Below are 27,819 nucleotides of genomic sequence, written 5' to 3'. Positions count from 1 at the left end.
TCATTCTCATTTAATTCTATTTTATAAGTCAAATATAACAAAAAAAATATGATGAAATATTATTAAAACTCACATCGAATCATGTTTTCCATTGAGTTCATATACTAACATGAAATTAATAATTTCAAGTCTTATAATGTTTTCATCAAAATACATATGCAAATTGAAGTTCTCTTTTTTAAAATTTTTATTAAATGAATAATTGATGCTAGTGCTTTATTTTTTCCTAACCAAAAAAAAAAAGTATGCTCATTTTTTTAAAAAAATTCGTATGAAATTAAAATAAGAAGGGTAAAATCAACAATAAAAAAAAAAAAAAAAAAAATATATATATATATATTTATATTATATTTACCTCACAATAAATATGAGTATTATCCACAAAAGGGTTTTTTTTTTTCTGTTTCGAGTTTTGTTTGCTTCTCAAAATCTCTGAACGGTAGTGAATTATCATCAGTGTCCACACATGAAACAGAGAGAGATAAAGACAGAACGAGAGAGAGAGAGAGGGAGAGAGTGATGCAGTCCAGTGAGGACCAGTTGTAGAGCTGTAAATTCGCCAACGGCGTCTTCTTTGATTTCCCAGAGTCAGAATCTTCGGCTGCGATCGTTTCAGCTCCTTCCAGGCCTCTAATCCATTTCCCTGCTTTCAATTCAACCTGCCCCCCGTTCAGACCACCTCGCTGTCCTTCTCCAACCCCTGTTTTCAACAAACTTCGTGTTTCTTGTGTTGTTGTGGTTCTCCTTCATCTTCGTCTCGGTTCTGCAAGTGGCATTGATATGAACTTCTCGGTTCGTGCCATGTGGGGGTTGAGTTACCTTGGAAGATGCTTGGTGGTTAAGGTTTAGTGATGGGTTGGTGAGAGTGGACCAATTCAGTCTCTCTGTTCTTTGTCTTCGTAATGAAGCCTTCCGGTTTGCGCCTAGGGTTTGGTAAGCTGTAATAGCTGGAATTTTTCTGCTTCCATCAAAGTTCTCCCCAGTCAAATTCTTGGGTCTTCACTACCAAAAAAGAAACAGAGGGAAAAGCTTTGGGTCTTGCTTTGATTCAGTTAACTTTATTTATTTATTTTTCAATTTTGTCTTGATTTCTGCTTGTCTTCCTGTTTCTCTGAATCTGGGTTCTCTTTCTTCCCCCTACCCTCCCCAAATTCTAGATGAATAGAGCTAATTATTATAATTGATCTAAATCTTCCGGTATTTTTTTTTCAAATGTTTTTTGAAGAGATAATATGTTCCACTGTGAACTAATGTACGTGGTAAAAGCCTTTTCATCTTGAATTTGTCGCATTTGCTTGTTTCTTTGGTTTCTCTTCGTTTGGTAATAGGCGTGGTTGTCTTTTTGAGGGATTTTGCATTGATTTCGCTGGTGATGATCATCTCTGCTTAGAATTTTCAGCTCTAATGGAGCAGAATCAAGTCATTTTCGTATTCTGTTTAACTTATGCGTGCTTCATATAGCCTTTTCTCCTTAATTTTTGAAGTCTTTGAAAAAGTTTCACGATTTCAAGTTCGTGGTGGAGCATTCTGTCAAGTGTTAAAAACTTCCGCTCTTCTTCATTTCGTAATTGTTTGGACTGTGCGTCTCTTCTGGTGCTTGTAGGCTAGGAAAATTAGAGCAGAGAGGAGGTAACTAAACAGCTTTGGTTAAATTGAAATTTGGGTGAACGTTGGTTGAGAGAAACTTGATTAAGTTATTGGAAGTAAATGCATGGATCGAAGGGAAGCTATGGCGTTATCTGGGTCGGCTTCTTATTATATGCAGAGAGGAATGGCTGGCACTGGGCCTGGGACACAGACTGGTTTGCATGGATCATCAGGTATTCGTCCACTGTCTAATCCAAATGCACCATATCAGTCCAACATTGGAGGCAGTTCTATGGGATCAACGTTACCAGCAGAGCCATCATCTGCAATGTCCCCTCACGTTAATGTAGGTGCACCATCTGCAGTGCCTCAAGGTGAACCTGTGCGAAGAAAAAGGGGCAGACCTCGAAAATATGGATCGGATGGAACTGTGTCTTTGGCTTTGTCTCCCTCATCGGTGACTCCACCAGCGACCGTGTCATCAAGCCAGAAGCGTGGTAGAGGCCGACCACCAGGATCTGGGAAGAAGCAACAATTGGCTTCTTTTGGTGAGTTTTCTTGGTGAATCTCTCTGTGTCTCATACTGTGAAGAATGTGCAACTTGCATCTGGTTTTACTAAATCTTAGTTAATGCTCTGCAAAAATGTTCACATGTGACACTCCCTTGTCATTCCATGATGGGAGAAGAATATCTTGCATGAGCGAGCTTATCCCTTACAATGCATCATTTCAGTTTTCACAGTGCCAAGCGATCACTTTGTAATCTTTATTAGGGGAGGTCAATTTCACTATAGTTGGTCCCCATGACAGCTTTTTATTGAACTTGTGAACCATTCTCACTTAAATGAAAATGTACCAACCTTAGCATAAGCCCCAAATACTCATTTGTCCTGATGGGGTACTTGACTCAACCATTACCAGCTTGTGAATTAATCAACCTAAATAAAATCCATGAGATCTTCAGAGTTTCTTAATTTATGAAAATATTTTCCAAATTTGATACCACTTGATTTAACCTTTTTCATATTTTTTTCCTTCTTGAAGCTGATAATAATTACTCTGTTTCATTAAGGCTTGGAGCAGGGTAAAATTTTTCCTTTCACTCTACTGTCCAAATATCCCTTCAGTTCAAATTAGACCTCGGTACAGATTTTAAGCAATTCTAATTGTTCAGTTCAAGACCATGCAACTAAGCAATCTCTTTAGTATTTAAAACCATTATATATGAAATAAAAAGGTTGCACTATAAATTGGTGGATCTGTCTGATGATTTGAATTTTTTGATTTAAATGTTCAGTTTAAGTGAGATTAAATTTATGCTGGGGTCCTTGCCTAGTCTAGAATTTGAGAATCAGCCCCAAATTAGTTTGTTTTGAACTACATTATGCTACATTAGTGGAAGCTGCATCATAATTAATAATAAATTTGTAACTAGGGCATCTTTTAACATAATTATGTAGCATATACTTTCATAGATTATTCAGGCAACCTGGTTGATTTTTCTTAATTTGCAGCTTGAATGAAGCTTTAAATATAACTGTTCAAGCTTTCACTACTGAGCTGTTGCTTATTTCTTTTTAAACAAAAGAGTGGAGCATTATTGTTATATAATTTTATTCCCAATCACTGTTAATCTATTTTACCAAAGAAAATCTATTTTTGATTTAGAAACAGCTTTACATCCACTATTAAATAACATGTTTTTAACTAATCTAACTATATAAGTATAGCCCTATTGTGCTGCATTTTAGAGCATGTCATACCTTTCCATTCCAATTCCACAAGCCAGAACATTCCATGTTTCTCTGGTGATTTAGCTGACATATCTCCATCCCATTTGTGCCTCTAATTTTAGTTTCACGAGTTCATAGTCTAGAGTTTGCCAGCCATTTCAACAGCTGCTATGGGCTTTCTAGTTCTGTTAGATTACCCCTTTACCTAAAAGCTTAAGCTGTTAGGTTGTGAGCTAACAATGTATATTATGTTTTTAACACTTTTCAATAGCTGCTATGGGCCTTCTAGTTCTGTTAGATTTCCCCTTTACCTAAAAGCTTAAGTTGTTAGGTTGTGAGCCAACAATGTATACTATGCTTTTACACTTGAGCACAGTCCTGATAAATAACACTCATTACAGGGAATAAGATAAATTTTAATCCCTACTTGATAAACATGGCAACAAGACAACTCAGGACCTTTTGGCAACCATAACTTTGATACCATGTTAGATTACCAGTTCACCTAAAAGCTTAAGCTGCTAGGTTGTGGGGTAGCAATGTATATTAAGCTTTAACAAGTTCCTAAGCAGCTTGATTCTGTACTTGAGAACTGGATGAATTAAAAATGGTTATGTACTCTCTTTGTTTAGTTCATTTGCATGCATATTGTATCTTTTATATGTATAGATCTAACCTATTTTTTTTTTTTTTTAAGCAAATTTATTGCTTCCTCTTTTCCTTCCTACACAAAAAAATATTTCCCTTAAATAGTTTGAATGCTATTGTCTTTTTCCTGTAATTGTGTCCTTTGGTAGGTGAATGATGTTGCAATCGATTACTTGTTTTTGCTAGGTGAATGGCTGTCTGGTTCCGCTGGGATGGGCTTCACTCCACATATCATCAGCGTTGCTACAGGAGAAGTATGCCATACATTCCACCAATCTTGATAAGTGTCTTTGTGCTATAATACTATTCTTCATCTATTTGTTGTCATGGAACATTATGTACTATGTCAGTGCAGGTAAAGCTAATATGGTATATGTGTTTGGCCTTTTTGACAATTTCTAACCCATATGCCTCTTGCTATCTGGATCATGGGAAATTTGAAAAAAATGATACCTGATGTCTTCAGTTTCAGATGGAGCTAGACTTCCATCAGACTTTTAGATTACCTAATTTCAATGAACTTTGACTACTTTGTCTATCCTTGGCTCACTATGTTTTGTGTTAAACAGCCCCTCTCCCTGGTTCTATGTGAGGAGTGTTTCCGGAATTTCTTCAAATTACATGGATAGCTTCTATTAGGCTGTCTAAATAAGGATTTTTGACTTCGCCCAATATAGTTTTTATTTTACTTGATCTGTAATAGTATATTAAAGTCAAGCAGCATTCTTAATAGCGGCACAAATATGGGATAATACTTTGTAACGTGAAAATGATAATAGCAATGATGAAAGAGAGTTGAATGGGAAAAATAGAAATTATGATTTGGTTTGCTGGATTGTTTGATTTTTCAATGAACTATATGTGATCCCAAAAGCAGTGTTCCGTAGAATTAAGACAATGTTGGGTTTTTAGCTCTCTAAGGGAAGAAAAGGAGATTTGTAAATACCAGGGACATGAAAATTTTTGATCCAGGAATGAAAAAGCTTAGGTTGACTTGCTCAATATGGTTCTCCTATGCTTTCTGGTCTGGACAAAGCTTTTTGTCGTTCTGTATTCCTTCAGCTGGAATTTCTCATATTTTCGAGTCCACAGCTCATTTTTTCATTAGCAGCATGGAGAAGGCTTATAACCATGCTTATACTTTGTGATTGTTTCCTTTGAATTCTAAGGCATACTTTCTTCATGTTGGTAATGTATCCTTTTACATTCTGTATTATTTGTCAAGGTGATATTGTCTTAAAATTGCCTGTCTTTTTCTTGTAGGACATTGCAACAAAAATAATCGCATTCTCACAGCAGGGGCCGAGGGCCATATGCATCTTGTCAGCCAATGGTTCTGTCTCCACTGTGACTCTTCGTCAACCTTCAACTTCTGGTGGCTTTGTCACATATGAGGTTTAAGCCTTTAATTGCATGCTTGTTTTTATGCCATTTGTGCACATCTTATGGTTGTCATAGCTATAAAGAATGCTGGTCCATAATGGTTGTTACTTTTTCTTTGATATCCTTCTTTTCAAATGCAATCTGGTATAAGAAGGATAATTTGGTGTGTGATAATTGTAATGAGTCTTAGCTTGTGAAAAATGCTTAATCACCAAAACATTGCAGCTTAAAGAATTATATATTTCTTTATTGAGCCTAGTCAAGATGTTGAATGTCCTTCCCCTAATATTTCGGTTTTTATATGTTTCCTTCTAGATCACCAAAAGATTGCAGCTTAAAGAATCATACATTTCTTTATTGATTCTAGTAAAGATGTAGAAGGTCCTTCCCCTAATATTTTGGTTTTTATTTGCTTTATAGATGACATATTTTCTTAAAATATTATGTGAAGATCAATTTGTTGCGACTTACTTTAACATTTTGGCCTGCTTCTTCACCCAAACGCATCACAGTTTTCCTTTGCTGAAATGAACACATCACGTGTCTTCCAAGAAGATGCTTTGGAATTTGGGTATTGCCATGATGGCTGTTGTTGCAGTAGGCCTCAGCAATGAAAGGCCTTAGTGAATTTTTTGCTTGGAAACCATGCCACTTGTCATTTGATTAATCTTATGTAGGGATAACTATTCATATGAGCTATTTGTCCTTGAAAAGAACATTATGTGTTGTGCGATCTTTCGCTATTTTCTCTAAATCTTTTTTAGAAGAAAATTCCTTTTAATTGATTTGCATTCTTAAAAAGGTACACTAGGCTAAAAGCCTCGCAGATATAGGATTGTTAAAAAACCTCACCACAAGGCTTAGTGTGCACTCCAGGTCCTTGTCACTTTTTTCTTTTTTTGGTTTTTATTTAAGAGCCCCTATAAATGTATGTTGCTTGGTATTATTATTAGGCCAATTGGATTGCACTATGCCGCCTTTTCAAAGCCCTTCTACACCAGTCCATATTGTCAATGCAGGAATTCCAATACTTGAACCTCCCATGGTCAAGCCATTAGGGGACAGATTATTATTGCTAATGACATGGATTTGTTCATGTTGGGATAAAAACAAAACTAGTTACTTTATTTCACTGCCCTTCACCGCTACCCTTTTCCCTTTTTAATTCCCATGTAAATCTTGTTGGGATTGCTCTCAGTCTGACGTGCCTTTTGCAACTTTGAGGATTGTTTCAGTTGCATCCTACATTCTCTGTTGTAAGTTTCACCCTTTAAAATCTTTTTGTTTGTGGTCTCAAGTTAGCAATGAGCTTTGGCCATGGCTCAAAACAGTTATAGCATTATAGGTTAGAAGGTTATTATCCTTCTTTACTGTACATTGGATATGCCTTTTATAGAATAAGAGACCTATATATTTTGTTCATTCTCTAGTTATTAACAATCCTTTTAACACAGTACAGAGCAAAGACTCATGACCTAAAGCCCTATATAACTGCCCTATCACCAAACCAGACCCTTTGTCTCAGCTCCATGCCTCACTGTCATCTCAGATGAGTCGTGTGCTTGAGTGAGCTGAAATCACTGTCAACGTCGCTGGAAACTCATTTGACATTATTGTCAGTTTTGTTCCACAATCCCCTGCATATTTTTTGAGAAATCAACTCAAATCACCCTTAGACCTTGCTAATTTTGGCAGCTCTACGTTGACTGCCTAAGGCACCAATCATAGGTCAATAGCTCCCACAAATGTGTGAGGCTTCATTGGTGCTTATTTTTTGCCTTGATCTAGTTTGTGATGGTTCAACTCCCTTTGTAACCCATGTTAAACACATTAGTTTGTATGCTTTCATATTAAAGAATTAAGACTTGTGAGGCTTGCGCCCAAGAATCTAGATTTGGTTGGTGATGTCTTATCTGTTCAAGATTTTGTAAGCTAAGGGGCTGTTTTGGTATCACTTGTCAAAAATTACAGAAACAAAAACTAAAAACTAGAAACAGCAACCTGCTTGGTTAATATTTATGAAACTAAAACAAATTTAAAACTTAACTAAAAAAATGCTTATTTTCATTTTAAATTAAATAATATTATAAAAATATGATTGAAATAATAAAATTTCAAAAAAAAAAAAAATCCACATTAAAAAAATACTCTAATAAAAATAAAAATTATTATAATTTTTTACTTAATTGTTATACTTCCAAAATTTACTTTACATTAAAATTTTATCGGACATGACAATTGAAAAATAGTAAAAATATTTTGTAATTGGATTTTTTGTTATCTTTTGAAATTTATGTATATTTTTATTTTAATTATATTTAAATTCATATGATCAATTTATTTTAATTTTAATCTAAAGGTATATTAAATGAATGGTTTAATTCAAAAGAACTATTTTTGGGTACTAAATTTTCTGGTAACAGGTTGCCAAAACAACTGAAAACTTAAAATTTGGTTTCAATTTTTTTGCAAACAACTGAAAACCAACAACAGAAACAAAAATTGATAACATAAGCAAACATATTCTTATAATATGTTTTTTCACTATGCAAAAATAGAAACAGAAAACAGAAAAGAACGATAATACCAAATATGCCCTAAGTGAGAGCAAGAGCAGTTTGTCTATGCCGTATGATTGCTTGTTAGACCTTATATCTCCACATTGGTGATTGGGGTGGTTTTGGTTTTGTCATGTTTTCTTGTTGGTGGTTGGAGAGTTGGTGGTGTGTTAGTCGTTTTATTGTTTTTTTGATTTTTTGATTTTTAGTTTTCCCTTTTGGATGGGGTTCTCGAATCCTAAGAGTGTAGTTCCCTCGTTGTTGTCATGAATCATTTGGTTAAGAAGTTGAATGGTGATAACTAGTTGCAATAAGGCTGTCAAGATTTATTTGACAGAAGCATCTATTTTGCCTAGTGATATGACAAAAGGAAGAAGATATGGATTCAAGAAGATGCATTGTTGTCTCACATTATGGAATTTTGCAGAACCATTGTAGAAATCCCGAGTATCTTGGAGTGATTTGGGGAATATTTATTTAGAGGATTGTATATTATTGAGAGAGATTACCTTAGGAGATTGTTTCCATATTTAGAAGAATACCCGATTGTATTATAAGCATGGTCTTAAATTTCCACGAAACTGTCGAAATTTTTGTCGAAATTTTCGATTTCCGTCGAAATTTCTGATTTCCGTCACCTTTGAAATCGAAATGGCAGTCGATTTCCGTCTTGCATAATTTCTGTCGAAATCTCAACAAATCATCTGAAATTTATCGAAACCTCGAAATTTTAGCGAAATTTGTCGAAATTTATCGAAACCTCGAGAGTGAAGTGAAATTTCGCTTTTAATTTATTTTATTGAAACAAAAGATTATCACAAGTGCTTTTGAAATTATATGGAAAAAATAAACTTCTAGTAATTTTTTATTTAACCATTCATGTCTAAATTATCAATATCTGTATAATAAATAATATTTAAATGATTTATGAATTTCATTTGCATTAACTAAATATGTTTAATGTACATTATCTAACAAACATGTTTGATACACATACTATTTTACAACTTTTCCAACTCATACAAAACATAGATGTATTTAATTTGTAATATATTAGTCGTAAAACTTATATTTTTATGTTTGTTAACCATTTCTAAAGTTTCACAAAGAATTCCATGCTTTACTACTAATTTCCGTTATTTTTTCAAATCGAAATCGAAATCGAAATAGACATCGAAATCGAAATATCCGTCGAAATTTTTGTACTTTTGGAGCTTCGAAATTTGAGTCGAAATCGAAATTTAAGACCTTGATTATAAGTACTGTGTATTAGCTTGTACAAATTAATTCAAGAAATGTGGAAATTATTCATTCTGAATCTCACAAGGTCCTCCAACAGACTTTCACGAGGTTCGAGAACTCCTCCAAGTTCTTTCACTCGGTCTGCGATTCGCCCTATCTCTGCATCAGAGGGAAGAACTCTAGAGTTAGGGTTTCCTTCCAATTTCACATGCGGAATCGACTATGTTGGCAAGGAAGATCACGCTGAGGAGCTCCGACGGCGAGACCTTTGAGGTCGATGAGATCATGGTTCTCGAGTCTCAAACGATCAAGCACATGATCGAGAACTCCTCCAACACTCTACATAGCATTTTGCATAGGCAGTTGCTCTGACCAACTGCACCCGTCCCCATGGATTTCTCTTCGTCACTAGCGTCGTCGCTACATCTAGCCACGGACGCCTTGATCAGTGCCTCCGTCATGGCCATCTCCACCTTCTACATTCACAAGCGTAGTGTCGACCAGGTCCTCTATTTCCTCATTGACATCTGACACAAGCTTCCTCCCGATAATGCTGACCGTCACGCCGCGTTGCGTGGCCAAGAGGAAGAAGAAGAAGAAGAAGAAGAAGAAGAAGAAGAAGAAGAGGAAAAAATGGAGTGAGACTTTGACGTTTTTGGCTTCGACAGAGAGATTGGGATTGATGAGAAAATGTTGAGGTAGGGTCTATCTATATTGGCGGACTAGATGTCATTTAGTTATTACAGAGCTTCGTCTTCCACAAATATTTCTTCGAGTTTTTTAGCCCAAAGAGGTAATTTTTTGCAAGCCTTGAGTATAACCTCTAAATCCAAAACTTCTTGGATTATTGATTCTGGTGCTTTTGACCACATGACCGATGCCTATCATCTTTTCTCATCATATTCACCTTGTGTTGGAAATTTGAAAGTTAAAATTGCAGGTGGATCACTCTCGTTTGTCGCAGGCAAAGGGAATATCCGACTCTCTGACTCCATCACACTAGAGTCCGTTCTTCATGTTCCTAATTTATCCTGCAACTTACTATCCATTAGCCAGTTAACTAAGAATTCTAATTGTTTTGCTAAATTTCTTCCCTCTCATTGTGTTTTTTTGGATCTATCACCGGGAAAGACGATTGGCAGTGCTAAGGAGTGTGAAGGACTCTACTACTTTGAGGAGGCTAATGTGAGTGAACAATGTCAAACTGCTATTTGTGATTCTGCATCTGTTTCTAGGAATAGTGAGATTTTGTTATGGCATTTTAGGATGGGTCATCCAAATTTTCAATACTTAAGACGTTTATTTCCTTTCATTTGTTCAAATAAGACGTCTTTTGATTTTCAGTGTGAGATTTGTGAACTTGCAAAACGCCATTGTAATTCCTTTCCAAAATCCACATACAAACCATCTAGACCTTTTACTATGATTTACAGTGATTTATGGGGGGCCCTCGCGCTCTCTTAATCGCACTCACACGAAATGGTTTATTACTTTTATTAATGATCGCACTCGTGTTTGTTGGGTTTACTTGTTGAAAGATAAAACTGAAGTCCGTTCTATTTTTATCAATTTCCACTCTATGATTCAAACACAATTCCAAACTCACATTCAAATCTTGCGTATTGATAATGGTACAAAATATTACAATACTATCTTGGGAAATTATGTTCAAGAAAATGGAATTATCCATCAAAGTTCCTGTGTGGATATCCCTCAACAAAATGGGGTTGCCGAACACAAAAATAGACATATTCTTGAAGTAGCTCGGGAATTGATGTTCACTACAAATATGAAAAAATTTTTTTTGGCAATGCCATTTTAATAGCTGCATATCTCATTAATAGAATGCCTGGTCGGGTTCTTTCTTTTGCCACTCCTCTCCAAATATTCCAAGAATGTTTTCCTAACTCTTAGCCCAACTCGAATCTCTTCCAAAAATTTTTTGGGTGTTTGCATTTGTACATGTTCATGCTCACAATAGAGATAAATTGGAACCTTGTGCCATTAAGTGCGTTTTTATTGGTTACTTTCCTACTTAGAAATGCTACAAATGTTATGATCCTATCACAAAAAAATTGTTTATTAGCCTTGATGCCACGTTTTTTGAAACCACTCCTCACTTCCCAAAGCCCTCTCTTTAGGGGGAGAATTGGAGTGAAGATCGATTTTTGATTTCTTTGTTGATGAATATGTGCCATATAATGAGTCTGCCACTACATCATTCCCTGACCTGTCATGTACAAAAGATCACTTAAATTCAAGGGGAGATGCAGAAAAACAAAATAACAAGGAAATACTTGTTTACTCAAGGAAACCAAAAACAAAGAGCATGGAGAATCTCATACTTGAGGCACCAAGAGAGTTGGAACCAGTGATAGCTCCAAGAAACCATGAGTCCACACCCAGTCCCGATCAGGTAATAGATGACCATGAGCTTCCTTCTGATAAGTCTGCACCTGATGACATCAATTTATCCATTGCAGTCAGAAAACAAACTAGGTCATGTACTTTATATCCCTGGTCAAAATACATGTCTTATAAAACTCTGTTCTACAGCGTGTCGTGCTTTTATTTCTAACCTTGATAGGATAAAAATTCCAAAGAATATCTAGGAAGCTTGAATGGAGGGAAGCTGTCATGGAGGAAATGTGGGCCCTGGAAAAGAATGGAACTTGAGACGTTATGAATTTTCCGTGAGGGAAGAAGCCAGTAGGCTGCAAATGGGTCTTCACAGTGAAAATATAGAGTTGATGGGACAGTTGAACGGTATAAAGCCCGACTTGTTACAAAAGGGTTTACACAGACCTATGTCATTGACTACATGGAGACATTTGCACTAGTGGCAAAATTGAATACAGTTTGGGTCCTTCTGTCATTGGCAGCCAACTTGGATTGGCCATTGCAGCAAATCGACATTAAGAATGCATTTCTAAATAGCGAGTTAGAAGAAGAAGTCTACATGATGATACCTGGTTTCAGTAAGAAAGGTGAAGAAAACAGAGTATGTAAACTCAAGAAATCCTTGTATGGACTCGAGCAATCTCCTAGAGCATGGTTCGATAGATTTGCAAAGGTGATAAAGAACCAAGGATACCGACAAGAGCAATCAGATAACACTGTTTTTCCAACGGTCTGAAAGTGGTAACAAAACAATTTTGATTGTGTATGTTGATGATATAATCCTAATTGGAGATGATACAGTGGAGATGGAAAGATTGAAGAAAGTCCTAGCTACTGAGTTTGAAGTTAAAGACCTAGGACGAATGCGGTACTTCTTGGGAATGGAAGTTGCTAGATCAAAAAAGGGTATCAGTGTCTCTCAACGAAAGTATATCCTTGATCTCCTAACCGAAATTGGCATGCTTGGATGCAAACCTAGTGAAACCCCTATTGAAGCAGTAAAGAGAGTTGAAGACTGCGGAATATCGGTTGAAAAGGAGAGTTATCAGAGGTTGGTTGGTAAACTAATCTATCTATCACATAGTAGACCCAACATTGCATTTGCAGTAAGTGTGGTAAGTCAACACATGCATTCACGAAAAAGACTCACGTAGATGCTGTATACAAGATCCTCAGGTATCTCAGGGGCTCTCTAGGCAAAGGACTCTTCTTCAAGAAGTGTGAAAGCAAGGAAATAGAAGTCTTAACAGATGCGGATTGGGCAGGAACCATTTGTATGACTTATGTACCTACCAAGGAACAAACAGCAGACATCTTTACCAAAGGGTTAGCCCGACAGAGCTTTGATGATTTCATTGGCAAGTTGGATATGATCAATATCTATGATCCAACTTGAAGTGGAGTGTAGAAATCCCGAGTATCTTGGAGTGATTTGGGGAATATTTATGTAGAGGATTGTATATTATTGAGAGAGATTACCTTAGGAGATTGTTTCCATATTTAGAATACCCGATTGTATTATAAGTACTGTGTATTAGCTTGTACAAATTAATTCAAGAAATACAGAAATTATTCATTTTGATTTCAACCATAGGTTAGTATGTGTTTGCACCTTGATATTTGTTATGAGATCTAGGATTACATATGCACTTTGTAGTACTTTTAACTACAACAATAGCTATAGTAGTATTACTGAATACTTTTTGTCAAGGTGAACTAGGAACTTCATATTGTGCAAATCATAATTGAAGAAGTTTGTGAGATGCAAAGCCATGAGGAATAGATGACAATTATTTGCATTTTAGCTAGTGAAAAACCTGCATTTGAGTCGGCCTAGTATGATTCTTAGTTGTGCAATGTCTTTTTTTAGGTGCTCTGTTCCTACTCAAACACTCATACTTTCAATACCTCCTAGTTTAGGCACTCCAAAAATTCTAGCACAGAGATATCTGCCTTCATTACTTAGTTTACTTTGATACTCATCTTGGCAATAACAGAGGTTCCCAAGGTGGTTCGAAAATCCTTTTGGTAGAGATGATTGTGGTAGACGTACCATCAAAACCCTTCCATATTTCACAAAACCATAGTTAACAACGAAACCCTCCTATTTGTAGCCATGTAAAATCCCATCTTTGAAACCACTCCATGCGCTCCCAAGCATCAGCCAACCCCATGTGTTGTCGCGTGAAAACACTTCCAAGCCATTTTTTTGCTGCATTTTTTTTCCCATTTGTCTTGATTTCTTCCATAGACCATAATATCAAGCTGTTGGACATGTTTTGTTCAAAGATCCAACCTTTTTCGACCATGCAGTCGTGGCAATTTGTTAGTTGTTATTATGTATTAGTAAAGGCCATTGATAAGTCTCTTGGAGTAGTGGCTAGCTGGCAGCATTCATATGTTGATTTTGTGGGGTGATGGTAGTGTTATATTAGTTTGTTGGTGACTTATCCGTGGTTGTTTTGGTGGTTCACCATGTTTGTGGTTGTTTTGGTTAGTTTGATTGTTCGTCTTGTTTGACATTGGACTAGATTGTGAGTGTTGGGATGGAGTTTATGATTTCCAAAAATATGTTTCTTTCATCATTGGTACATATAACATTTGAAAAGCTGGATGGAAAGAATTATGTTTAGTAGTCTAAGCTTTTTAAGGTCTATTTAACATGGTTAGGAAAATGTGACCACTTGTTCCAATGTAGGCCCTCTGATGAGGAGAAAAGAAGTGTGGATTCAAGAAGATGGTTTGATTGTTTCCCTCTTGTGGAACTTGGTGGAAGCCCAAATTGCATGGATGTACCTGCATCTGGATCTATGTAAGGAGATTTGGGTTTATGTCAAGCTTTTGTGTTCTAGTAACATTAGACATATGTATGATTTATCCTGGGAGTATTTCCAGTTACAACAAGGAAATAGGAGTGTTACAGAGTGTTATGCAGAGATGAAGTCGTGCAACCTATAATTGCGAATTTTCGTGAGATGGAAGCGAAGGGAGCTAATCACAGTTCTTCGGGTTCTAGCAGGTTTAATACATTGAGTATGAGGTAGTTTGGTCCTAGATACTTGGTAGTATAGAGTTATCATTGTCCAATGTTTATTCTCACATCCTTTGTGCTTCCTCTAGCACACATTCCCCTGCCTTTGCATGGGTAATTTTGATTTTCAACCAAGCAGCCGCATAAGTTATTGAAGTCGTTTGAGTGGCTGTGGTGGAAGATATGGACAAGGTACAGGCACTCCTTGCAAGTGCACTCATTGTGGACGAGGAGGTCATACTATTGAGTAGTGCTTCTCCTTGGTAAACCTTCTTGTGACGCCAATGCAATGAGCACAACCTCCACACCTGGCTCCCAACAAGGGAGCATTGTGCTATATCTATGCTAGATGAAGAGTATTCCAAATTCCAATAGATCCAAATGTCTCAAAAGGCTTCCCTTCCCATTGCATCCTTTTCCCAATCAGGTAATCCTATGGTTTGCCTATCATCGAGTACCTCTTGTCCTAGTCCTTGGGTTATATATTTCGTTACCATTGATCTTTTCACATATATACCTAATTTCTTCTCTACTCTCTAGTATCTTGAAAACTTAACTCTTGTTATTCCTGCTGATGGATCCACCAACGTCATTAAGGGAATTTGGATTGTAAATCCCACTTCCTCTATTTATTTTCCTCCTATTTTGTGTATTCTTAAGTTTCCTTTCAATTGTATTTCAGTTAGAAAGATTACCAAACCCAAGAATTGTTCAGTATGTTCTTCCCTAATTCTGTGGTTCAAGATTTGAAGATGATGAGGAAGACGATTGGCGGAAGTTGCGAAGCTGGTGGACTTTATCACTTTGAGCTGCTATCTCCTTCCACTGCCTGCACTGCTATTGCCATGCCTCTCCAAATCCTTTGTCACCTTGGCCATCCTTCATTGGAAAAGTTGAAGTTACTTGTTTTTGATTTGAGACCTGTGTCTAGTCTTGATTGTGAGTGTTGTCAGTTGGGAAAGCATCATCGTGTCCCACTTTTTTCCCAAGCCAAGAAATTGGCAGCAAGCCTTCTCATGTTAGTCTAGTTTGATGTTTGGGGTCCTAGTCAAGTTGTGTCCAAGTTAGGTTATACTTTGTAATCTTTGTGGATGATTATTCAAGGATGACTGGACTCTATTTAATAAAATACTTTTCTAAGTTATTTCATATATTTGTGCCCTTTGTTATGAAATAAAGACCAAATTTGGATTGCTAGTTTGGATACTTTGAAGTGATAATGCTCGAGAGTATTTCAGTACTTATTAACTACTTATATGACTCATTTTGGTATTGTTCATCAGCCATCTTGTGCTCACACTCCTTTATGAAATGGGGTTGAGAGGAAAAATAGACATATCCTTGAAGTCACTTGCACCTTACTTTATCAAATGCATGTTTCTAAAAGTGTTTTGGAGAGGTACTGCACTTTTTTCTTGCTATCTTATCAACAAGATGCCATCCGCTGTTCTTAGTGATAAATTTTCCTAATTCGTTCTCTTTCCTAATTCACTTATGTTCTTTTTGCCTCTTCTTATATTCGGGTGTGTGTCCTTCATTCTTCAGCTAACCCCTAGGGTGGATAAGTTTGATCCTTGTGCTATAAAATGTGTCTTTCTAGGCTACTTTTGCACTTAGAAGGGAAATCATTGTTATAGTCCTACTCTGCACTTGTTTTTTTTTTCTCCTAGATATTACCTTCTTTGGGTCTACACCATACTACTCTTAGTCCTTGAGTACTTTTGACCTCAATAAGTCTTTCCCCTGCCTAATCTTCTAGGTTCTAGTTTGTTGTCCTTACCCAATCATCCACCTGTGTTTCCATGTAGTTTGTGTCCTTCTCATTGTCTTGATCGCTCTAATTTGCAGGTGTATTCATGATGTTGGCTCCAAAGAAGAGAGTCCTCTCTAGCTTCTACTACTACACCTTTTGTTTTCTATTTTGATGATCATATTTCCCACGATGTTGATCCTTCCATTTTTTTTGGAAAGGTAATTGCAGATGTATCACAACATCCCATCTAGAACTTTGTTTTCTATGACTTCTTGTTACCCTCCTATTATTGTTTTGTTACCAATTGATGGAGGACCACCTGTACTTCCTAGGCCGCCCATTCGACACACGAATTTTAGGTGTAGGTTTAGGAAAGACTTCTTTGTATTTTTAGGGATTTTAGTATTTGTAATTATGTGTTTAGTTGGGTCCTATTTGTAAATACATGTTAGTTGTATTAGTGGTATAAGTGCTGGAAATGCAAGTTATTGTATAGTTATTTTTTTGAATCAAATTGCAGTTTCCCTCCTCCTCCTCCTCCTCCTCTCTTCTCCTTCTTCCTTCTCTTATCTTTCTTCTAATTCTCCTTCTCTTATCTTTCTTCTAATTCTATCTCTCACCCCTGTTCTATTCCTTCCCTTTCTTTGTTCTTCTCCTCTCTTCTCCTTCTTCCTTCTCTTATCTGTCTTCTAATTCTATACTCACCCCTATTCTGTTCCCTCCCCTTCTCTGTTCTTCACTTTGTTCTATATTCTTGCTTAGCCCACTTTGGTGGAGGAATGCAATGGTTGAAGAGATGAATGCGTTACAAGACAACGATAACCGCTCTATCTTCTATTGCTATTCCTAAATCTATTTCTAAAGCCTTAGCCCACTTTGGTGGAGGAATGCAATGGTTGAAGAGATGAATGCGTTATAGGACAACCATACTTGGGAATTGGTATCTCTTTGTCATTACAAACTTGTGGTTGGTTATTGTTGGATATAGACTTTGAAAGTCAACCCTAATGGTTCTGTGACTCATCTAGAGGCACATTTTGTTGTTAAGAGATATACTCAATTGCATGGCTTGGATTATTTTGATACCTTTTCCTTCAAACTTACCTCAGTACGCTTGTTCATCTCCTTGGCCCTAACTTGTCACTGGGCTCTGCATCAATTAGATGTGAAGGATGTCTTTTTGCATTGTGATCTTGAGGAGGAGGTCTGTTGCTTAAAGGGGATTTGGGCTTAATGTGTCGGCTCAAGAAGGCATTATATGGTTTAAAACAGTCTTCTAGAGCATGGTTTGGTTTATTTAGTGCTATAGTACTTGAGTTTGGCCTTCAACGGTGTGTAGTGGATTGCTTTGAGTTTTATCATCACGCTTCACTGGCAAGATTCTTATTGCGTATATGAATGACATTGTAATTACAAGTGATGATGATAAAAGTATTCAGGGCCTAAAACATTTTCTATAGATTAGGTTTCAAACCAAAGATATGGGACTATTGAAATACTTATTGGGTATATAAGTATCCAGATCTTGTATGGGAACTGTTCTGTCATTGAGGAAGTATGTTCTTGATCTGTTGGATGAGATTGGGTTGTTGGGATCTAAACCGGTTGATACACCCATGTATCCCAACAAGAAGTTAGTGTCAAATATTGGTGATTTGTTGCCTAATCCTTGATGATATCAAAGACTTGTTGGAAAGTTGAAATTTTTTATAGTCACTTGACTAGATATATCTTTTGCAGTAAGTGTTGTAAGTCAATTTCTGGATTCTTTGAGGACAAGTCATTGAGATGCAGTAATTTGCATTCTTGATATGACTCAAAGGTGCACCCAGGTGAGGTCTCCTATATTGAGATCAGGGTCATGCTTATATGGAGGGATATACTGATGTAGAATGGGCCGAATCATCTTCAAACAGAAGATCCATGATTGGGTATTGCATCTTTGTTGGTGGTGGTTAGATTACCACTTTACCTAAAAGCTTAAGCCGTTAGGTTGTGGGCCAACAATGTATATCAAGCTTTAACACTTCCCTGCATGTGCAACTCGACAACATGTGGAGAGATAAACCCACGATAAATAACGCCCATGATAGGGAACACAATAATTTTTTTTAAACACCACACAGTAAATGCAGGCAACAAGAGTAGAACTCAGTACCTCCTGGTAACCAGCTCTCATATCATGTTAGATTACCACTTTACTTAAAATCTTAAGCTGTGAGGTCCAACAATGTATATCAAGCTTTAACAGTAGTAATTTGATTTTCTAAAAGAGTAAGAAACAAATTGTAATGGCTTGGTCAAGTGCTGAGTTAGAGTATAGGGCCATGGCTCACACTACATGTGAGCTTATTTGGTTTAAAACATGTTGGAAGAATGTGGTTTTCCACATTCTTGGTCTATGGAGTTGATGTGTGCTAATTAGGCTGCTCTTATGTTGCCTCAAACCCGGTCTTCCATGAGCAGATAAAGCACATTAAAGTTGATTGCCATTTCGTTCGGGAGAAACTTGTGCGGAAGTCATTACAACCACTTATGTGAAGTTCAATACGTAGGCTTGCTAATTTGTTTGCCATACCTTTTAAAAGGGGGGGGGGGTGCTTATGTTAAATTCATTTATAACAAGCTAGGAGCTCATGCTATATGCCCCAACTTTTGGGGGGGGGGGGTGGTGGTGTTAATTATTATTTTATTCATTTAGTATTATTAGTGTTATATTAATAAGTGAGAATTAGTAAGGGTATTATGATGATCATTAGAATGTACTTGATATATATTGTAAAGGATAAAATCCAATACTTCTTGAGTTTTTTGAATATGACACTCTAACCCTTGAGTTTTCAAAAATTGCCAAAAGCCTCTTGAGGTTTAATTTTATTGACAAAATGGACCTTTCTTTAGGTGATAGTTAGTCAACCATTAAGTTTAGTGAAAAAAAGTAAAATTTTATATCTCGCAAAATGACAGTTTTACCCTTTCGTTCAAATTTGATAAGATAAATTAGAAAATTACATGAATTTAATGAAATAAGTTGGCAAAATTAGTTACATAAGTACAATATATTTTGAAAATTGATCTTATATGTGAATCAAGCACCCATCATTTGGTTCGAGACAACCATTTGATATAAGCATGGTAATTTAATTAAACTATTATTTAAAAAAAAAATTAAAAATATAAAATTAAATAATACTAATAATTTAGAAAAAATAATTAGATAATGTTATTGCTCCAAAAAATTTATTATATATATATATATATATATATTTCATATAAATTGAATCGCTAAAATATATATTTATAAAATAAAATATAGTTTAAAAATTCGCTTGGATAGATTGATTGGTTGAATTGTGGCTTGCTTTCTAGGTCTAGTGAATACCATATTAGGCAAAAGACACTTACCTCCCTTGTGGTTTGGCAAAAGGACATAGACCATCCTTGAGGGATTAAAATTTTCATTGACCTTTCCCGAGATTTCAAAAATGCCACAAACCTCTCATGAGATTTGTCAAAAAGACACAAACCTCCCCTCAAAAGACTTGGCTTTTTGCAAAATACAAGGGGAGGTTTATGTCTTTTTGGCAAATCTTAGGGGAGGTCCTTGAAATTTTTGAAACTTAAAGGGAAGTTCTTGGAATTTTTGAAACCTCAGAGTGATTAGTGTCTTTTTATCAAGTCTCAAGGGAGATTAGTATCCTTTGCCCCACCATATCAAATAACATAGCAACTTGAATAAAATTAGAAAAAATTGGTGAATTGCCTTCAACAAAGGTCAACCAATTAATATAAATATGAGTTTTATTTATCCATTTAGCATTTATATTTTACACACTAACATTCAATTTTATAGTTTTACGTCAAAAGTATGAATTTTGAAATTTTAGTTTATATATATACATATATATATATATTTTAAAATTTTAAAAATACGAATTTTGATAGGTAACTTGAATTTAAAAATATTGAACTATGTTTTCTTTGTTATATGGTGTATTCTGTCATTAATTTTTTTTAAAAATTGCATCTAACAAATATTTAGTAGCATTCTAATTACTAGGTATTTTTTATGATTTATTAATAATTTTTTTTTTCATATCTATTCATTAATTTTTTAAAATTTTGAAATAATAATTGAATTTTTATTATGCTAGTATTGGACTGGTTGGACTAGTCAATTTGAGAATCGGTTAGGCCTTCAATTCGCTTAACTAGTTTTCAAGACATTATATTGATGAATTTTCTCAATTTAATTTATTAAATTGATGTCATTCTAAAACATCATTTTATTTTGGGTAAAATTTATTTTTTCTACATATATACTACTTTTGACTAATGGTCAACTAAGGGAAGGTTCATTTTGTCAATAAAATTAAAGCTTAGGATTTTTTTTTTCGTAGTTTTCAAAAACTCAGGGGGTGGAGTGTTATATTTGAAAAATTCAGGGGCTTTTGCTGGATTTATCCTATTATAAATAGAGGAAATGTCTATCACTGTGTTAGGTCTTTTGTTTTACCTAAAACTTCAACAACCCTTTGACAAAAGATTTATGACTAGGTTTTGTGTGCTTGGTGAAAACTTATGTCATGTTTGGTTTGTAGAATGGAAAGGAGTGGGAATAGTATCGGGTGAAAATTACAATGAGAACATGAAGCTAGCAATTGATTTATTTTATTCCCTTCTCCCTGATTCCATTTCATGTAACAAGTGTGGCACCTTGGAAGTGTAAGAAGCAAATTGTGATTGCAAGGTCAAGTACAGAGTCTTGAGTATAGAACCATGACATATGTTAGCCATGAATTGATTTGGTTAAAAAATGTGTTGGAAGAACTTGGGTGTTAGTGTTCATGGCCTTCGGAGTTGATTTGAGGTAATCAAATTGCTATTCATATTGCTTTAAATGCAATTTTTTTATAGGAGGACAAACCATATTAAAATTGACTGTCATTGTGTTTGGAAAAAACTTCTGGGTAATCTTTCTATTGAGTATTTGAGTTTAGGGGTGTACACGGTTCGGTTTGGTTTTGGCTAGAACCGAAAACCGAACCAAAATTTTCGGTTTTGGGATTTCCGAACCGAAACTGAAACCGAAACCGAATCAAAATTGTGCTTTAATTGAAAACCGAAAATTTGGCGTTGCGGTTTTTCAGTTTTAAACCAATTTTTTTTTACAAAAAAAAAAAAAAACCTTTATTTTTCATAAAGTTGTTGAAAATTTATTGAGCATTTTAATTTTTTTGTAGGGACTCATAATTTTAACAAAATAAAATATATTGGACACTTTTAACAAAAATAACCTTTATTTTTCATAAAGTTCTTAAAAATTTATTGAGGATTTTTTTTTTTTTTTTCTATAGTGGCTATATGGCTATATTGCATGCTATATTTTTACTAGTCATATTATATATATCTTATCTAAATCGATTTTTTGGTTTTTTTCGGTTCGATTTCAACATAAAACCGAAACCAAAATCGAACCTTTTTAATTTTGAAAACTGCAACCAAAACCAAAAACCGAAAAACCGAACCATTTATGGTTTCGGTTCGGTTTTCGGTAATTTTTGTACACCCCTAGTGTGCATGCTATAGTAATCTTTCTTCCATTTTTCCACTCCCTCCTTGGGTCTTTCTCCTTATTTATTTATTTATTTATTTTTTCCCTCTCTCTCTCTCTCTCTCTCTCTCTCCCTCTCTTCTCCTTTATTTAGTGTATACATGCTATAATAATCTTTCCTTGTTTCTTCCACTCCCTCCTCCTTGGGTCTTTCTATATGATTGGTGGTTGTAGAGGGACCACGTAATTTCCTTCAATATCTTACCATAATTATTGAGTTCCCAATTTTGCATAATGCCTATAAATTGATCTTTGTGTTTTCTTAGGGGCCTTTTGGTGTCATGGTAAAAAAATATTGGAAAAGAAAACCATAACGAAAGCTAAACACCTAAACTGCATTGATTTCTCCGGAACAGGGAGCTTTCATTCCTGGTAGAAGTATATTTGAAAATATTTCTTTGGCACAAGAAATGGTTCATTCTTTGCATAAGAAGTCTAATGGTGGAAATGTAATGATCAAAGTGGACATGACTAAGGCATATGATAGGGTCAATTGAGATTTTTAAAACTTGATTCTGAAAGGCTTTGGTTTCTCACGAAGATTCTGTGGTTTAGTGGCGGAATGTGTTTCCTTTCCTTGGTTCTCCATTATGATGAATGGTACTTATAAGGGTTTCTTTAAATCTTCTTGAGGGCTTCGCCAAGGAGATCCTCTATCTCCTTATCTATTTATTATTTTACAGGAAGTTCTCTCTCGGCTTTTAATGAAAAATTTTATGGAGAATAAGATAAGGGCTTACTATCATTCTCGTGGGGCGCCTTTGGTATCTCACCTTCTTTATGCGGATGACATTCTTATTTTTGCCAATGGCAAGAGAAGTTCCATTTGAATGCTTATTAAGACTCTGAAGAAGTATGAGGATTGGTCTGGTCAATTGATAAATAAAGAAAAGTCAAGTATTTTTTTGTCAGAGAGAATTGCTTTTGCTCAGAAGAGATCTCTATTAAGGATGACTGATTTTGCGGAAGGAGGTTTCCTTGCTACATACTTGGGTGTTTCTTTGGTATCGAGACATCTTATGGCCCGTATTTTAGAGCCCCTAGTTGATAAATTAGGGAAAAAGATAGTGGGTTGGAAATTTAGGCTTTTATCTCAAGGGGGACGCCTAATTTTAATTGAGCATGTATTATCATCAATGGCGGTTCATCAATTGGCGGTATTGGACATTCCTAATACTGTCTTCAGAAAGATAAATTCTATGGTATCGAATTTTTTTTGGAGTGGAGTAAATGACAAAAGGAAAAGGAATTGGTGTTCTTGGTCTAATATATGTAAGCCTGTTTGTGAGGGTGGTTTGGGTGTTAGGGATTTGGAGGAGGTAAAAAAATAATTGCATATGAAGTTTGTGTGGAGATTGTTAACTATGGATAATCTGTGGACTCAATTCTTTAAAGTCAAGTATTTGTATAAGAAACACCACTTGAGAGAAATGAAACTAGATAAAGGAACCAGATTTTGGAGATCGATTGTTCGTGTGATTCCTGAAGTTTTAGAGCATGCCCATGTTCGAATTAAAGAAGGGTCGGCTTCTCTTTGGTTTGATCGTTGGTTAGCCTCCGGTCCCCTTGGTGTTAAGGTTCAGGAAATTAGTAATCATAAGTTACGAACTCGAGATTGTTGGGATAGAGATGGGTGAAATATTGATTTATTAGTGGATCTATTGGGTGAAGATCAGGCTGAGGAAGTAATGAACTTTGTTATTTCTTGCAAGGAGGGTCCAGATACAGTAATTTGGGAACCTTCAACAGATGGGAAATTCACCACGGCATGTGCTTGGGAAATTATAAGGGAGCATAAAGAGGAATTCTCAGTTGCAAAATGGATCTGGCATCCTATGTTGCCAAAAAGAGTGTCAATGCGGAAGTCTTGGTTCGCTTGTCTTCCGGTTGATACTCGTATTAAAGAAGTAGGTGTTCAAATGGCCTCTCGATGTGATTGTTGTTCAAATGCCAAGATTGAATCTCTAGACCATGTGTTTTGCATTTGATCTTTTGCTTAGGAGGTATGGAAAAAAGCAGTAGTGGCGTTGGGTGTTAGTTGTATGGCAACGAGTACTTGGGAAGGTAGAGTTAATGTCTGGTTTAGTTGTGCAAGACGGGCCTCACAGTTAGATATTTTGGTAGGTCTTATACCTAGTCGCATCATTTGGAGACTCTGGACTCGTCGATGTAGAGTCAGGATGGAATCAATTCATGATTCGGTGAGAATTGTGTGGCTTGATATTAAATATTGGCTGAGATCCATTTCAGACAAGTTAAATAAATGTGCACCTGCTTCTTGCACCGGTATTGCAGTCCTTCGCGCTTTGGATATTCAAGTAAAAAATGTGGGGGTTCATCTTCCTCATGTAGTTAGATGGTGTAAACCTGGGATAGGTTGGGTTAAGTTGAATGTGGATGGGAGCTGTAGAGGTAATCCAAGTAATTGTGGTGGTGGAGGCGTGATAAGAGATGAAAAAGGTTTATTTGAAGTAGCTTTTTCCTCATTATTGGGTTATGGAACAAATAACATGGCTGAATTGAAGGCGATTATTTTAGGGATTAATCTGTGCAAAGATCTTGGATTTGATCAAGTGGAGATTGCATGTGACTCTACTTTGTTGGTTCAGTGAATAAATTTTGGGAAGTGCTTGGTTTGGAACTTATGGGAATTGTGGGAAGAGCTTATGCTAGCATTGAGATACATACAGTTCAAAGTGGAATATGTTTACAGGGAGGCGAATAAAAGTGCAGATTTCTTTGCCAAATAGGGTGAATTTGGTATTTCTCGATCATATAGTTGTCAGGATGATCTTCCTCAGCAAGTCAGGGGAATGTTTCGATTGGATTTGTTGGGTTTTCCTTCTTTGCGCTTATGATGTTTTGTTTTATCTTCTGAAGTTTTGCTTGTTTTCCACTTATAATTGTTTAGTTCTTAGTTTTTTTGTTTGGTTGCTGGTCTTTGGTTTTTTGGTTTGGTTTATGTTGGTTAAGTTAGTTTTAGGGTCTTGGAGTTTGCTTTTGTTGTCCCAAAGTCTCAAGATTGGAATCACGGTATTCCTCTGCTATAAGTGAGGGGTTTTCTAATAAAGCTTGGAGATGCTGCCATCTTTTGGCAAAAAAAAAAAAAAAAAAGAAAGCAAGCTAAACACCTAGAGTAGAAACTAAAGACCAATATTGGCAACTTGTTTGGTTAATATTTTCATAACTAGAACAAACTAAAAAGATAAACAATTAATAACAACTAAAAAATATGATTAAAATAATGAGATGAAAAATTAAATTAGAAAATACAATAATAAATTCTATAAATTAATAATAAGCAGTTTATTATTATATTTTTTAACACTTTTGTGCTCCATGAACAATCTTACTGTATATGACAATTGAAAAATGGTAAAATATTTTATGAATGATTTTTATTATATTTTAAAATTTTTAATTTTTTAAAAAAAGTATTGATTTTTTTGATTTTATTATATTTAAATTCATATAGTCATTTATTTTAATTATTTATTTAAATTTGTGCATAGGATGATTTAATCCAGAAAGTGAATTCTGGATATGCACTGGAAACAAAAGCAAATTAATTAGATCTTCAGTTTTTGCTTCAACTGCTGAAACCTGATAACGGAAACAATAAATTACCAATGCAAACAAGCGTGCTGTCATCACCTATTTTTTGACTCTGCTGCAGCAAAAGCGGGATAAAAAAATAATACCAAACAGCCTCTTAAATTCAAACTATTTGCTCTGTAGGCTCTCTAAAGAAGTGTATGTTTTTGCCTAAATGATGATGTGGGTATGTTACAATGCAGTATGCCTGTTGTTAGATTCTGCCACAATAGAGAAGCAGAAAAAGGCTGGACAAGTGCCTGTTTTAGAAAGATTCTATTTATTGGTTACCAAATCAATTTTTTCTTATTCTCTTAGATTGAATTCCAGTTGTTGAGCAGAGACTATTTTACTAATATTTCTCTAGGAAGCCATTCGAACAATAAAATGATCAGCTTGTTCTAATATATCCTCTCTGTTTCTGGGATTGGACTTTATGGAGCATGTCTCTCTCCTGTCTCTCCAATGGCTATCCTAGGTTTGATTATATATATTATACAATATACATCATGATTCATTTTTGACTTCTGCAGGGGCGATTTGAGATATTATGTCTGTCAGGCTCTTACTTGCCCATCGACAGTGATGGTTGCTACTGTCCCAGTAACCGGACTGGGGGTCTTAGTATCTCCCTTTCTAGTCCTGATGGTCGAGTCATTGGTGGAGGAGTTGGGGGAATGCTTATTGCCGCAAGCACTGTTCAGGTGAATCTCGTGGATCTTTTGTTCATGATTTTTTCATTCTAGTTCAGCTCTTTGATATAACATGAGTAAGATGACCAGTATGTGGGTTCTATGAGTCCCTTCTATCAGTAAGTGAGATGAAATTGCAGCAGGAGCTAAATATAAAACCGAGATAACATCTAACCTAATGTGGACTAATATCCTAGTCAAAATGGTTAATGACATCTGGTTGACATGAGTTTTGATGAGCGGAGTAAGTATAGTAAGTAAATCTAACCTCATAGCTAGTGGGATTGTCAGAACATAAACCCTATAAAATTTATTAAGAGGTGCAGCTGTAGCTGATTTTGCACCAAGGCTAATTTGACCTATCCTTGTGTGTTGACTCCCATGTGCCCTCACGTGTACATGCACATGTATTACTGCCAGTTTTTGTAAAGTCAAACTGGATTGATATATTTTTTTACATTAAAGCCTAATTTGTTATTCAAAAAATGCATAAAATATTTACTTATGGTTTTTTAGCTGCTAAAAACATGTAGAATATTTACTTATTATTTGTTTTATATAAATATAATGTGACCAGTTAAAACGGACTGGTTGAACTGGTCTACTCTGAGGCCGTGAAGATGCCGGAGACTGGTGTCTGGCGTTTTGGCACCGGTTGCTGCTACTGTTCTATTTATTTTATATCTAAAATGATAATTAATAATAGAACTAGAAAGGAAGCAGCCCTGATTGTGTAAAGAAGGTTGTTTATGATTTGGATTTTTTGCCATTAGGCAGTCATCTATTTTTGAGGCTCAAAGGAATAATGAATGGCTTCAGGTGATCATAGGGAGCTTCGTATGTGGCGGTTCAAAAATGAAAAACAAAGCTGGAACAGCTTCGGAAGGCAATGGAGATGTTGATGGTCAGACAGTTGACAATCCAGTAACTCCATCTAGTATTCCACCTGGCCAGAATCTCATTTCAGCTTCCTCATTGGCTGCTTGGCCTGGTTCACGGCCAATGGATATGCAGAATGCCCATATCGACATTGATCTGATGCGTGGGTGACTAATTTCTATAAAGCAAAGCATGGGAGGAATTGTATATATGTTGCTGCTTTTTCAGAAGCCACCTTAGCTCTAGTTTTCTCGAGTCTCAGAAGCTTTGAAAAAAATCTAGCCTGATTCGTGGCTTAATGGATGTTGTCATTTTACCCAGTCGACTATGGGCTTGTACTGATTTTTGTAGCCCAAGGAAATTTTAGTTTCATTTTGGAGCTTATCATTATCTCCTAATCTATTCTAAAGCCTGTGGCTATGGATTATCTTCTTAGACAGCGTGCTGCCATGATTGTAAGTTCGATTCAATTCGATCAGATTATGTGTTGCTCTCTATGCGTCTCTAGTTGAAGATGCCTCAAATATCTCCTGCGAAAAATGCTGTCATTGGTGTTCCAACCTTGGATTTTGATGGTGTGAAGTTGGACAAAATGCTAATGCAGAATTCTGATTTTTTGAATTCCTGATCGTTTCAGATCATTGCTTTGACATGATGTTCAAAAGGTATCTCTTTTTAATTGCAAATACTCATTTGCACATTCAA

At 35.7% G+C, this 27,819-nt stretch overlaps 1 protein-coding gene across 2 annotated transcripts; it reads left to right on the top strand.

Annotated features, from left to right (window-relative positions):
- The first annotated feature begins 389 nt into the window (after positions 1 to 389).
- On the top strand, positions 390 to 27,819 carry LOC131165286 (AT-hook motif nuclear-localized protein 9). 2 transcript variants are annotated; one of them, XM_058122943.1, is made up of 6 exons: positions 461 to 933; positions 1,604 to 2,135; positions 4,155 to 4,222; positions 5,232 to 5,363; positions 26,077 to 26,247; positions 27,055 to 27,819. In XM_058122943.1, exons 2-6 carry the CDS (start codon positions 1,712 to 1,714, stop codon positions 27,283 to 27,285), a joined length of 1,026 nt encoding a protein of 341 aa, XP_057978926.1. In that variant the 5' UTR covers positions 461 to 933; positions 1,604 to 1,711; the 3' UTR covers positions 27,286 to 27,819. The 2 variants fall into 2 exon arrangements, with proteins under 2 accessions (XP_057978925.1, XP_057978926.1); XM_058122942.1 differs by having other exon boundaries at positions 390 to 2,135.

Source organism: Malania oleifera, chromosome 10, assembly GCF_029873635.1.
Source record: "Malania oleifera isolate guangnan ecotype guangnan chromosome 10, ASM2987363v1, whole genome shotgun sequence".
Lineage (NCBI taxonomy): Eukaryota > Viridiplantae > Streptophyta > Magnoliopsida > Santalales > Ximeniaceae > Malania > Malania oleifera.
This window is presented reverse-complemented; position numbering and strand designations above follow the sequence as displayed.

Coding starts and splice junctions, on each gene's coding strand:
- LOC131165286 (XM_058122942.1), top strand. CDS start 1,712: ATGGATCGAAGGGAAGCTATGGCGTTATCTGGGTCGGCTTCTTATTAT. Junction 5,364..26,076: donor GTGGCTTTGTCACATATGAG/GTTTAAGCCTTT, acceptor TGACTTCTGCAG/GGGCGATTTGAGATATTATG. Junction 26,248..27,054: donor TTGCCGCAAGCACTGTTCAG/GTGAATCTCGTG, acceptor GAATGGCTTCAG/GTGATCATAGGGAGCTTCGT.